General features: G+C 35.6%; 1 protein-coding gene across 1 annotated transcript in view; it reads right to left on the bottom strand.

The window, feature by feature from the left end:
* RANBP9 (RAN binding protein 9) overlaps positions 1–14,278 on the bottom strand; it is a 74,136-nt gene that overhangs the window by 15,995 nt on the left and 43,863 nt on the right. Inside the window, exons 3-5 of the mRNA XM_010000998.1 lie at positions 12,973–13,084; positions 3,410–3,462; positions 1,315–1,482 (exon numbers count right to left, since the gene is read on the bottom strand). Of these exons, the coding sequence (XP_009999300.1) occupies positions 1,315–1,482; positions 3,410–3,462; positions 12,973–13,084 (333 nt within the window). The remainder of the gene's footprint in view (positions 1–1,314; positions 1,483–3,409; positions 3,463–12,972; positions 13,085–14,278) is intronic.

Below are 14,278 nucleotides of genomic sequence, written 5' to 3'. Positions count from 1 at the left end.
ATTTACCTGAAGGCACATACTGCTACTCGTTCCAAAAAGGGAATAAGGCAAGACTACCCTTCTCAGCTTTAAACCCAGTAAGATTAGGGTAAACACAACATGAGCCTGTCATCCTCCATTTTGACATATAACCTGAAATTGGGTCAAAAGAACAGTTACACAGTGTGCAGTTCAACTGTCCCACTGCTGTAGGCACCAAGGTATTAAGTCCAGGAAGACTCATTCAATTTAGAAGAAAGATTAAATCATGATAGAATAGAATCATAAAATTAATTACTTGGAATTGACTACTGGAGGTATCTAAACCCTGCCCTGAGTAGGGGCAGGACAACTACAAGTTAGACCTGTTTGCTCAGGGCCTGAGCAAACAAACAGGCAGTCTTATTTTGAGAGACAAGGAGAAGAATTTAAACCATGTCCTGCCCCTTACTGCTTTCCAGACCTTCCTCATGTTTGGCAATGTAAGAAAACAGAACAGCAATTTCAAGAGTCCCTATCTCAATAGCCTCTTATTTCAATCCAGCCTTTCTTTTCCTTATCACATTTCTACCCATGACCAAAACCTTATTTCTTCCTTCTGAGCTTTACCCCTTGAAACTTAGCACAATTCCAAGATCTCTTCCCAGACCCTTGCTCTCTCCTTAATGCAAGAAGCAGGTTTTTTTTCTTCTTCCTGTATTTTTTTCTCTCATCAAATTGCATTAAGTAACTGATTCTATATGTTGCCTAAAAAAAACCCAAACAACTCAACTCCCTCCTGCCATCTTCAGACTCAAAAATTGTCTTGTAGTGTTGCATAATGTTAAAATTTACCACCAGGATTTAATGGACTCAATTTTAAAACAACTTGCATAATTCATAGCTGCAGCCCAAGTCTGCATGACTCCGGACTGAATTCAAGACATTGTTCTCCAACATATGTTCAAAATAGTGCCCATCTGATGTAAGGTTTTAGTGAAGGCTAGGTGTCCCTCAAACAGCAGTAATGACTTCTAGCTATATCCAGTCTCCATTTCTCCACTTCTCTTGTATTTATTAGCCTATATCACAAACATAAAGTTATTTGTGGATTTAGCAGCACAGTTCATAAATGCCAGTCCTGTGGAATGAGAGGTTATGACAAATCCTTCCAAATTCACATGGAATGTTAATGCAAGTGGCGTACAGAAATTACTCTTCCCAATTCATTAGTTACTTCATAGATTATGAGTCTATGGAAAGAACTATTCAAACACTTTGGCTCTAACATGAAGAGTTTCAGACTTATAACAGACTTACAGACACGTTATCATTAAAAATAACATTTCTCCATACCCAAGCTGTGTCCATTCTTTGTGTAGAAGCAGGTATTATTGATAAGGTTGACACAACAACCAATGACATCACCCGTAGTAAACGTTGGGCCATAGGGCTGTCCAGTTCCAGAGGAACAGAATGAATGTCCATCATCTCCATGGTAACCATATGAATGTTTATCCCAACCTAGAGAACAAAAGCATTTGCAATGTATTCATTTCCTTTATTCTGAAATAATGGAAAGACTGTGCAAAGTTAGTATATTCTAACAAGATTAATACAGTTAATTACTATGCTCAGTTTTCTGATTTTTAAGATTTCCTACCTAACAAATCTGTTTAATTTGAAAAATTAAAGACAAGTTCTTTTGTCAAAATGGCTGAAAAGACCATTCAACTTGTAGTACATAACAGGTAATGTACATTCAGATGACACATTTTTCTTTTTAGGTGAACACCCAAATTACCAACACTAAAAATACGATGAGCTACAATGTTGAAATCTGAAAAGCTATATGCAGATCTGACAAGTCCCAATAAAGCAGTGAAGATTCTTCTGTTCTCCCTTTCATCTTGCAAAACTATTGCTGCCATATGTCATAATCAAAATCTTCCTGGCTAAAACCCAAACATGCATCTCTGGGGAAACACATTTCTATTCCTGCTTATTCTTAATGACTATTCAGCAGCAAGCAGACTGCATAATAGCAGAATCTCTAGACTATAGTGTCACCAGCTTTGATGCCCCTGAAAACTGGGGGGGGGGGAAGGGAAAATTTATCAATACAGGTAAAAGCCACAGTCAGCAGGCAAATTATTATGTATCCAAATATGGTGTTATTTTGCAAGTGAAAGCTTTGTATTGTTATAATACTCAATAGAATTCACCGCAAGTAATTTTAGTCTGAGCCTCTTAAAAAATACCTGTCCAGACTCTCTGCAATTCAATACTAAGCAAAAACACATAAAAAAGAAGTAACCTTTTAGGCATCACAAAATTTTCTTAACACATCTATTAAATGCCTACTCAAAATAATATAAAGCACAGTCTTTAATGCAAATCACCACATTGCATCTATATATACATATATATGTGCATTTTAACTATAAGAATTTGTACTGATAATTCAAATTATTTTTAAAGAGTAAAAGGTTGTGGGTTTATTCCTCTTATGTCAAGCTGCTGCATAACTGGTTAATTTGAAAGTATTTTCTGTACTTAGGCCCTTAATCTGCATCATCAGTAGCTTCAGCTGCCACCACATTAAGCAGCTCTCAGAAAATTCATACCTCAAATTGCTGCAGGTAGTTACATTGATCAGTAGTATCTTTGACAATAATTTGCAATAAATCATACTAAAAAAACCTTAATGCTACCCACTTATAATTCATCAACCTTAGCTGGGCTCACAGTGTAACTGGGACTTGCTGTCATCAGAAGGACCTCTATCAGAAAAACAAATACTTAAAGGACAATTCAACATTATTTATACTTTGCTGATAGCAACGATTTCCAAAAATCAGGTAGTTTTTTTGATATTTAAAGATCTCTTTTAAAAACCCAACATGAACACACAAAACTACTTTAAATACTATACAAACATACTGCAGGCAATTGTTACCAAGACAGTCCCTGGATCATGCAGGTCAATGGAATAGTTAAAACTATGAGAAACATCCTTATTATTAACATTAGACAGGTAACAGTATGAGAGCTCACTCCAAGTCTGACACAAAGGTTTTATCACAGTTTCTCATCTTCATTGCTAGAAATTCTGTTTACAGAGCAAGGAGATCTACAGCTTTATTTTTACCAGGAAATATGATGGAAATTTTAAAACTTACTTGTTTGCTAAAAAGTATCTGTGTACTGTTAAAAATAATGCTACGAGTTGAGAGAAGTAGTACAGGAGCAAATGTACAGTAAAACAAGTAATAAAAAGCTAAACTTTCTAGTTGTAAGCTTTACGTAATTCAGATAACAGATGCAACACAGATGTTGTGCCACACTCTCTGTTGCTTACCAGAACCTTCCCATCAAGGTCAAGCGTATTTTAAAAAAACAATTAATGAATTTAAGTAACTTACCAAATGTAATAAATTCCCAAACATACCTGGTAGCCTGTTCATGTTCACACCCTGTGCCGAAAGCCCAATTCCCATGTAACTGTAAAAATGAAAGAACAAAATAAATTTTTCCGTCTCTTACAATGAAACATATGTATGTGGGATATTGCCAAGAAACACTGTGCTCATTAATCATATACCAATTAAGGTGCTGAGAGGTCATTTAATACTGGCACAACAGGAAGGGAACTGAAAAGTAATTCCTTGTATATGCTGTATATAGACAGATTCTTTCACTGCAGGACGTAAGGACAACTTTATTCTCTTTTAGACATACTGGGCTGTCAATGGAGAGAATACTGCTATTAGCCATGAAGTTTAAAGTGTGACTGAAGAAAGCCAAAGGCCATCTCTTATTTTGAAAGGAAGGGTAAATAAAGCTATACCCACACCAATTTCATAACCTTCAATGGACATAACCATGTTTTGCAGACAAAGTGGAGTAATTTTTCAAAATACATGCAAAACTGTGCATTATTTCAGCAGCAAAATGCATCCTTGCGAAACACTTGTGAAAAGATCAGACTAAAACATCAAAGGCCTGGATCACAGAGGAAAATGTTATCTCGAGAAATTTACCAGCAGCTACTTAGCTGTTGGCCAACTAAGGAGGAAAAGCATTTATTTTTGCTGTGCTGTCCAGCAATCTTGAATCTAAACAAGACACAGCTATGTCAATAAAATCCCAAATTCAGCTTTACAAAGGTAGTTTTAATAAAGTCAGTTTCCAGCACAATTGTTAACAATTTAAAAGCAAATACTGGAATGTTGAAATTAATAATACACCCCATTCCAAAAAAAACAACAAAACCCATGCAAAATCACACTATTTGCAAAAGATACAGTTTTACTTCTATTTCTTAAGCAAAAGTCATTTAATGACCAAGATGACACGAAACCAAAACAGAAAACCAGCACAATGAAAAACCAGGCTTCCACCCTGCTCCCAATCAGAAACAAACCTCACCAACTAAAAGCTAGCAACACAAAATCACCTAAACCAACATTTCCTCATTTAGTAAAACATGCAAATAATTTTGACCTTTGTTCAAATTACTTAAAATAAATTTATCATTGAATAATTAATAAGCTGTATGGAAAAATAATTCACTCATGCCAACTTGAAAATAGTTTAAGACAATAAACATGACCTTTGAATTGCCATCTCATAAAATGGAAATTTAAAGCAAGTATTATACTAGGAAGTACAGGTTAATCTGCTATTTTAAATACATTTCATATAGAAGGAAACTGGGCAGGGAATCTCAGAAGTCATATGCCTTACTGTACACTGGGCTTTGTTGTCTCTATTGATCAATTCCAAGTTACCTTAACCACAAAGCCCTTCTCTGCTCATTTTTCATGTATGATTCCCATCTTTGTCTCCATCCAACATACCAACAATATGAATCTGAACCTCAGAAACAAAGCTGATACTACATTTAAAAGACACCAAAGAGCTTAAGCAAAGGGCAACAAACAAAAGGATTAGTCTTTGCTGCGTTGCTAATTACATTACTGAGGCACCACTGCAGCAACAGTCAACAAAACAATTATCAATGAAAGCAACAAGTTAAAAACTCTTGATTTTGTCTTAAATAATAAAGGCACAATTGTTATTAGCATAGTCCAGGCTTTGATGCATGAAGGATTCTTGTGTAAAGAATAAAAATCTTTTATTGTAAAGTCTCCTCATAAGGAGAATTTATTAAAGGAATTATTTTTTTTAAATATTTTTTAAAGAACTCCACTGACTGCAAAATGCCTTTCAACGTGAATAATATTAAAAAAACACTCATACTAGTTTCATTTTAGTATTCTTGTAGAAACAAGAAGACACTTAAACAAAAACGTAAAATGCTAGACAGAAAACCATCATCTAGGTAACTTTTTGGTACCATCTGTTTTTTCTCCCTCAGATACCATATTTTAGAAGCTTTCTCTAACTCAGTAGCAACTGCAAACACAGTCCCACTGTATTTAACACAGCTGGAAACAAGGATTATTTACCCACTGGCAACAACTAGAAGGCACTAGGTACTGACACCATCTCAGTAAGATGACAGATGTTCAACAATATAGTATTCTTCCCTGGGATTCACTTACAAACACTCAGAATGTTAATAACATTTCATCAAGGAGATGTGGTATCAATACAAACTCAGGTAAAGTTAGATTAAAACATTTCAAATAATTAACACGTTTACTGTAGACATCTTTCAATAGGAAAAAAGGAATGGCTACAATTTCTGGTTTGGAAGTGAGTGAAATTAAAAGCTCATCAGTTACGCTAATTTATTATGTTATAACTGATGGAGAGCTAATCCCACGCTCAACTGGATATAATACACTATAAACTGAAGCCAGGAAAGATAGGCTTTAGATGCTCTAAAATTCATTAACAGGAGTTGTATTTATGCAAAACTACTACATTTAACTTTTTTTTTTCCCCAACACCTGCAAGCTTCATAGGCTTAGACAGACTTTTGTTTGTTTTTTAAAGAAACTTAGTCCATATTTATGTCCAGATTCACTGCCTACAAAAAGATTTACATAAATTGTCCTCCTGTTTATTTCCTTAAAAGTTCACATATCCTGCCTCAGAATCAGCAGAAAAACAGTGGCAGAGCTAGGCATGTTAGTCTTTCTCTACAATGCAATGCAGGACACTGGCTCCCAGACTGTTCATGATGCATTTTCTGCTGTCCTGTTACATGAATGCTTTTGGACTAGGCAATACCCACAGATGGGAAGAAGAGGTGCACTTAGACTATGTCACACCATAACAGCAGCCCTGGGGAAACAGAGGTGACAACAGCAGGAAGCAGCACGCTCACTCTGACATGTAGCACCTTCCAAAAATGGACGTGACACAGCCCGGCTTGAGAGACCAGAAAGGGTGAATAATAAATAGTGTGATTCTGATGTTGCCTCCCTTGTCACTTCCCTCCCTTACCTGCAGATGATGCCCCCACCTCAGCCCTCCACCAGTAAACATCTCTGGCTGCTGCAGTGGGAGGATCACTTACTTACCTAGGCAAATGGAAGGAAGTGGCCTGGTACTTTTTCATTAAGAATCAGTCCCCTCTCTCAGAGCTTTTCAGTCCCACCAATTGTTATTTATCACCTCCTTAAAGTGCTTAAGTCTTACAGGAGCACACAAAGCTACAAACAAAGTGGAAAATCACTAATGGAAGACATGAAATCAACCCATGAGAGATTTAAATAAGAGCCTAAGGCTGAAAACCAACCCAAAGTGCAGCCAAACTAGTACTAGGATCAAGTACATCTTACATATTCCTGATGTTTCACTTCAAATTCTATTTATTCTTATTCCAGCTAATTAAAGATATAGATATCGATTTTCATGACTCAACACATCTAGTTTACATTTCACAAGTCATACAGAAATTTTTAGGAATACTGAAAAACTTCACTTTAAAATTTTCTGAAGATTTGGAAAATTCGTGACTTTTTGTCACAAAGCAAAAGAAAAGTCAATGTCAAAAATGGTTGGGTTTTTTTCTTCCATAGCACAGACTGAAAAGTCAAGGCTTCTCTGCACTGAAATACATAACAAGCTGCAAGCTCACAAGAACTATTTGCTTCTCAAATATCTTTCCAGTCAAAGAGCTAAATTAATTTTTTTGCTGGAGCCTGAAGCCTCTGTTAGGTTGCCTGAATATACTAAATGTGAGAAACCAAAAAAACAGAACCAAATAGAAGGGAAAAAAAATAGCATTAAGAGAAGGTACAGAACTGGATATGGCTAAAACATAAGGGAAAAAGAAAAAAACCCAGTAGTTTATAGAGAAGATGCACAATGCTGTTTTTTATTTGAAACTGTGCTGTTAGATCTTTTAGCCACTGTAGGTGTATGGAAGATCTTTCAATATAGAGTTGATAATAACCAGAATTCAAGTTAATTATATCCTGTCCCACTCACTTCATATAGAGAAAAATACAGCATCTCAAAAACTGTACCAAATCACAGGCGTATAAGAAGGGTGTAAGTATAGAAAATTGCAAGAATTTTGGGACTGAGTGAGCTTCTAAAGGGCCTTTGCAAATGACTGTCTTTACTGACACTATACTATAAGGTCAGAAGTACAGTGCACTAAAAAGGTCTCTAATATTCATATTTAATATGGTTACTCTGCATTAAAATTTTGTAGGAATATGCTAATCCAGATTCTTATTGTCTGCAAAATCACAATAAGAAATGAGCTGTTCAATTTTTTTCTATTTAAATGTTTCAAAATATGCCATAGACAGTTTGAGTCTTTCATTTCAAATTGAAAACAAGTTTAATTTTATGGAATGTTTCCAAGGAAACAGTATTTTGAACATGATAAACCCAGGCATCAGATTAATCCAGTTCTACACAAAGAAGGAGGAAAAATATATTTTAAAAAAGACAGTCATCTTGCATAGTGCTTGAAACTGTTAATTCCTGTAACATTTTGCTGTAATTCCAACAGTGTTCCTGGAAAGATTCCAATTTACTGACATCGCACTTACTTTCTGAGTTTGCACAATTCTGTCTTGTGATACTTCTCCCTAAGCTCTAAACGTTTTGGGGGACTACATTGACAGAAAAGAGTATTTGCATAGACAATAATATACTGTAAAGTCTGGGCTGCAGTAAGATCATCATCTATACACTGTGTTTATGTGAATGAACCTTGTAAGAAAGAAATAACTTAAAAGACTTTGCAAGACGCAGGGACCAAGAAATTAAATACATTATCTCTGCTTTCTTTTTAATTTAGAAATCTTCATTTCTAAAATACATCAACAAAGAAATAAAATTCCTTTGTTCCAATTCCACGTATTTCTGACCAGTTCAACACAAACCTCGAATAATCCTCTTACACACTTAGTTGATGTTCATTTCTGTCATATGTCTGATCTCCTACATTCAGGTAAAAACTGCTACAGTTTAAGAAAAGATACACTTGCTGGTTCATGACACAATCTCTTTATGCAGCTGCTTCAGCTCCAATGAAGGCACTAATGCAAGAAAGCTGCTTCAGGCTTTATCAGATTCTACTCTATACTCAAGTAATGTGCTAATAATGCCACAAAACATACTTAGATGTAAACATAAATGGAGTGAAGTCTGCATGTTGTTGTAATAAATGCCTGCTATTGTTACAAATAACTGCTGAGGACATATGAAAACTATAAAAATAAGTCTTAAGGTTGCACAGTTTTAAGATTAGATTAGTAGTACACAAAAAATACAAACAAAACTAGCAACTAACAATGTTCTGTATTTTGTTTCTGGTTTACCCTTCTGTTGTGAACAAGAAAATGGGCATTGCTGAAGGAAAAGTCAACTTACTGCAACAGAAATAATCTGCAATAAAAAAAGAATATGGTTTCTGCTTAAAGGGTTACACGTATATGCTCTTGAAAACAAGAAAGCATTTGTATTTCACAAATATCCCTCAAGCACACTAATACAGCTAAGGCTGAACCACAGGCATGAGTGTAATGAGAACTCAAATTTAATTCCCATGGTATTTCTTCTGTTTGGATAGTTTTTACTTTTTTATTTCTTCACCCACTTACACAACATGTGTAAGATACTACCAAAACAGCAGACGACTGATTATATGGTCAGTGTTAAAAAACAGACAAACTGAGAGGTATCTAAAGCCTTATCAAAAAGCGTACTGATTACTTGCTGTAGTAACATTTGATTTTAGTGCAGAACATTTAGAAGAACATTTAGATGCCCACAGCAAGAGCACAGAGCTATTAGACTTGTAATTTACATAAACCATGGCAGTATCAATGCAAGAATCCCTAGTTGTATAAAAGAAGGAAAAGTTAACCAGTATCTGAAGTAAAATATTAACTACACAGCCATAAGACAGATGCATTATGGCTTTACACAAAGCCAAAGGACCCAAGTATATAAAAAACTAGCGCGAATTAATTCAGTAAAAAGAAGCATAATACAACTGAGATCAACATTTGAGCTAGCCTGGAAAAAGTCTCATCTGGATACACCCACTTAGCTAAGAGAATGGCCACCATGGTGATAATTTTAGGAAAGTAAGGGGACAGTAAGTATTCTAGCATATTTACAGACTAAAGCTTACATCTCCAAATCACAAAAACAGGTCCACAGGACTTTGCACACCCTTGATCATTTCCTTTTCTGTACCACCAATGTAATCTGCTTTAATTAAGGTTCTATTCTAGAGATTTAGATGAGACTAAAAATACTAGAGTTGTATGCAAAAGGCGACAACGCCTACCTCATTTTCTAGAGTACTGTATGAAGAAATTACACAACAAAAGCTACATACATTATTTCTGCTTCTCTGATAGATCAATCACCAATAAGGGCTGTGTTAACAGCTTAAAGGTTTATCTTAAAACTACAGCTATGCTTAGCTTTCTGAATCATGCCATAATTTTTCACAGTACTTGCTGCAATAATCTGCTTTAACTGACACACATATATATTTATTTTTAAACTAACCACAGACTTCAAGAGATGCAGATATTATTTATTACAGTTAATACTCTTCCTCCTACCATAATTTCTAATCATCACCTTGGTACTGTTGCCCATACTTAAGTCATTACTCATCTACTGTTATTATCTCCAATAGTTCACATCTCTGTTCCACATGAATGTTCCACATGAAGCCAAACAAAAAAACAAAAAAAGCAAAAGAGTATAAAAAGAGAACATAAATAAACAGAGGTCCTCGAACTGCAAAATGAGACATGAAATTAAGGAAGAAAACTGAAGAAGTAAAGAACAACAGAAAAATATTTACAAAGCAACATGACAGCCAGTTAGCACTTTTTAACAAGAACTTAAAAATATTTAAGATAATTATTTCACGTATCTGTACTGTAGCAGCACATTGAAAAAAAAAAAATTTTGGGTTTTTTAACAACAGAAAAATATTTACAAAGCAACATGACAGCCAGTTAGCACTTTTTAACAAGAACTTAAAAATATTTAAGATAATTATTTCACGTATCTGTACTGTAGCAGCACATTGAAAAAAAAAATCTTAGGATTTTTCATGCCAAACACTGTACAAAGACCAAAACAGTTTTTGTTTGCATGACATTTCAACCTTATTACTTTCATTAACCTTAATTCTTACTTCCCCTTTTCTCATATATTACCAACAGCTGCTGCACAGCCCTATCATCTTTTTTTGAGGTTTCAAGAAGCAACTTCACTCCTGATCTGCTCTGCAACACCAACCTCCATATCCATTTCTTGCTAATAAACCTGCTTTTGTGCTTTCCTCAGTGTGTCCATAATACCTAGAAGTTGATCACCACAAACACCTGTAAAATCAACATGTTATGCACTTTCAGATTCCTACTCAAGACTAACACCCTACAAATATATCAATAATTCAATTACCTAGGTCACTACTGTGACAAAACCAATGCTTCTCTCTCACACAGACAGCTACAACAAGCCATACTGGAGGCCAATGCCATATCCATGCACTGTAATAAAACAAGTTGTGAGGAGGAGAATAATCCTTGTGACTGCCCAGCAACTTTGAGACACCTAAGATCATATTCCAGAAGCAGTGCCATCATGTGCTGCAATAGCACAAAAAATCTTCTAAACTAGGTTTTCAGTAAAAGGTTTTTGATGATTCGAGGCAAGTCATGCTAAATATAACACACAAGCAACAACCCTGTTAGACTTGCCCAATGGATGAAATAATGCAAGCTGACTTTATTTAAAAAAAATAGTAAAAGCCACCACCAAGGAGAACCCCAAATAAACACTATTAAATTGCCCATTGACCTTTAGGAAAACTGAAACCTAAACTTGATCTTGCAGACAGACAACTGAGTTGTGGCGGGTAGTCTAGGACTTATTTTAAACAGCACTCTGCAGCTAGGCTCAGGCCTTGAGAACAGATGCTTCTGCAGCAGTGAGGTGTTTTAACTAAGTGACCCTATCAGTCACATGCTGGTCCTCTACAGAAACAGTCTTCCTGAACTCCGTTCTCATTACCAAATGCCAATAAGAAAAAAAAATAAAAATGGGTAAAAACGTAACTGGAGAAAGCCAGATGAAACACAACAGGCAGTGAAACACACACAGACACCTTTTGAAATCCATCACTTAAAAAAAAACAACAAAGCAGGCATAAATAAATCTCAAGAATAGATGCACATCACTAGTAAATGACTGTAAGAACCTCTCCTTAACTAACAGCAGCAGGAAAATTTTTAAGAAGTGTTAAAGAAATGAAAAAAAAACACAAAATGTGGTCCTAAAATTGACAGTAAGACATTACTTGAAACACTAATTTCTATCATCTAGATTTAAAAATAATTAGGTCTATATAGTGTGACAAAAGAAACTACAGACAGAAGTTTTTCACAGCAAAGAAATCTCCCAGAGATAACTGTTGGGAACAGAACCAATAACAAATTTATAAAAGCCCCAACAAAGGCAGCAGCAGTGTTGAAAGGATGTTTTTTCAAAATACTTCTATGCAATACTATAAGCAAAGTAAAGTTTTAATACCATTTATGACTTAAGGAAGGCTTACAGAACACTAGGGAAAAGAAAGAAAGAAACAGCAGCAAGACAAAGCCAGGTACTCAATTTCATCCAAAGAGCTATGACACAGGTCTTTCCTCTCAAGATTTATTTTCACAACAGGACATATGCATCTGCAACATCCTTGTACAGTACCTAGGACATTCAATCCTGACTGGAACCTTGAAGCAGAACTAGACTACATACTACAGCATACTAGAACAAAGTATTGCTTCTGTAGTCCTACATAGCTGACATAATCAATGTCTCAGGATTAAAACACAACCTCTAGTAAAAGGAGAGAAAAATTAAAAGGAGTTGAAGTGGTCTGGCAGAGATTTCACTAGCACTTCAGGACTTTCCCAGGTGAGTTTCTATCTGCCTCAGCAGTCTTAAAAGCATGGTATCTCCTGCACTTCAACAGTATAATTCAGATGGGTTCCAGGAAGCAGCAGCTGCACTCCCTCATCAAGTCTTCTTCTTTTTGTAATGCCCAGGCACCTATTCAGAACATTCTCTTTTATTCTTATTACTGTTCACCAACAAGTAGCCTTAAAAATAACTTTCCATTTTAACACTGATATGACACCCGTGAAAAGACTGCACTGAGAAGATAAGCTGGTCTGTTGCACACCCTAAAACCTTTTCAAAAATCATGTGCAATTCTGTAAAGCCATATCATCAGAAAACAACACCTTTAAAGTTAAGACCAGAGTCAAACTAGGATCATTCAAACCCTAACTTCTCTGTTAAGAGAAAATTAGAAGATGCTATTACAGCATTTATTTTGTACATTGATTTGTGGACTATAAATACCACCATCATCTTCCTTAAAACAACCAAGTATCAGAGCGTAACACCGCATTAATAATGAATTAAAGACATAAAAGTAGAAAATATTACACTAAGTTTTGATATCAAATACATCTGTTGACTGAAAGACAGTGTGAGACAGGATTTCAAGCAATAATTCATAATGCACCCAATGCTTACCCATCTCTTCCCTTACTGACAATTTTGACTTCGAAGTAGTATATGCCACAGGCTGCAGGTATAGGATGTGTAGCTCGAACGGAAGCAGCATCTTTTGGAGTTTTTCCATGACCTGAAAAACAATTGCATTCAAAACACAACAAAAAAGTATTTTAGATAATTGCGTAAGGTGAGCCAAAGGTATGCATACCAACTACTCAAAAAAGAGTACTTATTATGTAATGAACAAACAATATACAATACTCTAATCAGCCTCATTTTAATGCTAGAGTATTTTCTTCCAACATTAAGTTTCCATTGTAGGCACCTGCATTGCAACTACGCATGTTACGAGAAGTTCTCGATGTACTACTCTTAAGAGGTTCTATGATTAAAGAGAAACTAGAAAATGATTTTACCACAGTAAGTAGAGTAATTGACAAAAACCCCACATGGTTTTGAAAGAACCTATGACTTGAACAATTTCTCAAATGCAAAGGGCTTACTCATTTTTATAGACTTGAAACGTGATATAACAGTTTAATGCATAGTGCTTCTGAATCTTCAAGCTGTTTAAGATACTTTAATTTTAATGTCCCTCATAATAAGCATCAGTCACTATACAGAACATAACTTTAATAAATTTCTATGTTTCGAATGTTATTTCAGGACAGCATTAAATGTTACAGCCTGCAACTGAGCTAATACAGCTCTTACTCCTCTTTCGTGCAAGGCCTACTACGTGTCAGCTCTGCCACAAGAACACCCAATGCCAGCTCTTTTCTATTCTAGGGATTTTCAACCTAAACATGAGACTCAGCTGCACTTTACTAAGACTAACTCTTCTGGATGTGTCACCCTCTTTACAGCTCTTTGTTCCAAAGGCAACTTGGAAGCAGGCTTTCGGCCAAATGACTTGTTTTAGCAGCAACCTGTTCAAGCAAGCTTCATTTCTCCCAGGCACACCAAAATCCCTCAATTACTGTGTGAAAGTCACACATGGGGACATAGGACGTAGTTTAGAAAAACAAAATAAATACAGATAAAAAGATAGCAAGGTGGAAAATCTACTGGATCCTGGCAAGAGGTATTTTAATAGGATGGCAACCAGGAACAGATTGTCATTGCTGTAAGAATAATTCACACAAATCCCATGCCCACTCTCCATGTGAATCTGAGGCATCATGAGAAAACACTATTTCCAGAGTGCTGTAGGAATCACTTGGGTTGCAGCACTCCAGCTGCCATCTCTGGTCCAGACAGCAAGGCCTACTGCACCTGCATAGCAATTGATCCATGTATGCCAAAAAGTAAATAAATACACTCT

Source organism: Chaetura pelagica, unplaced genomic scaffold (assembly GCF_000747805.2).
Source record: "Chaetura pelagica isolate M959 unplaced genomic scaffold, ChaPel_1.0 scaffold104, whole genome shotgun sequence".
Taxonomy (NCBI): Eukaryota; Metazoa; Chordata; class Aves; order Apodiformes; family Apodidae; genus Chaetura; species Chaetura pelagica.
This window is presented reverse-complemented; position numbering and strand designations above follow the sequence as displayed.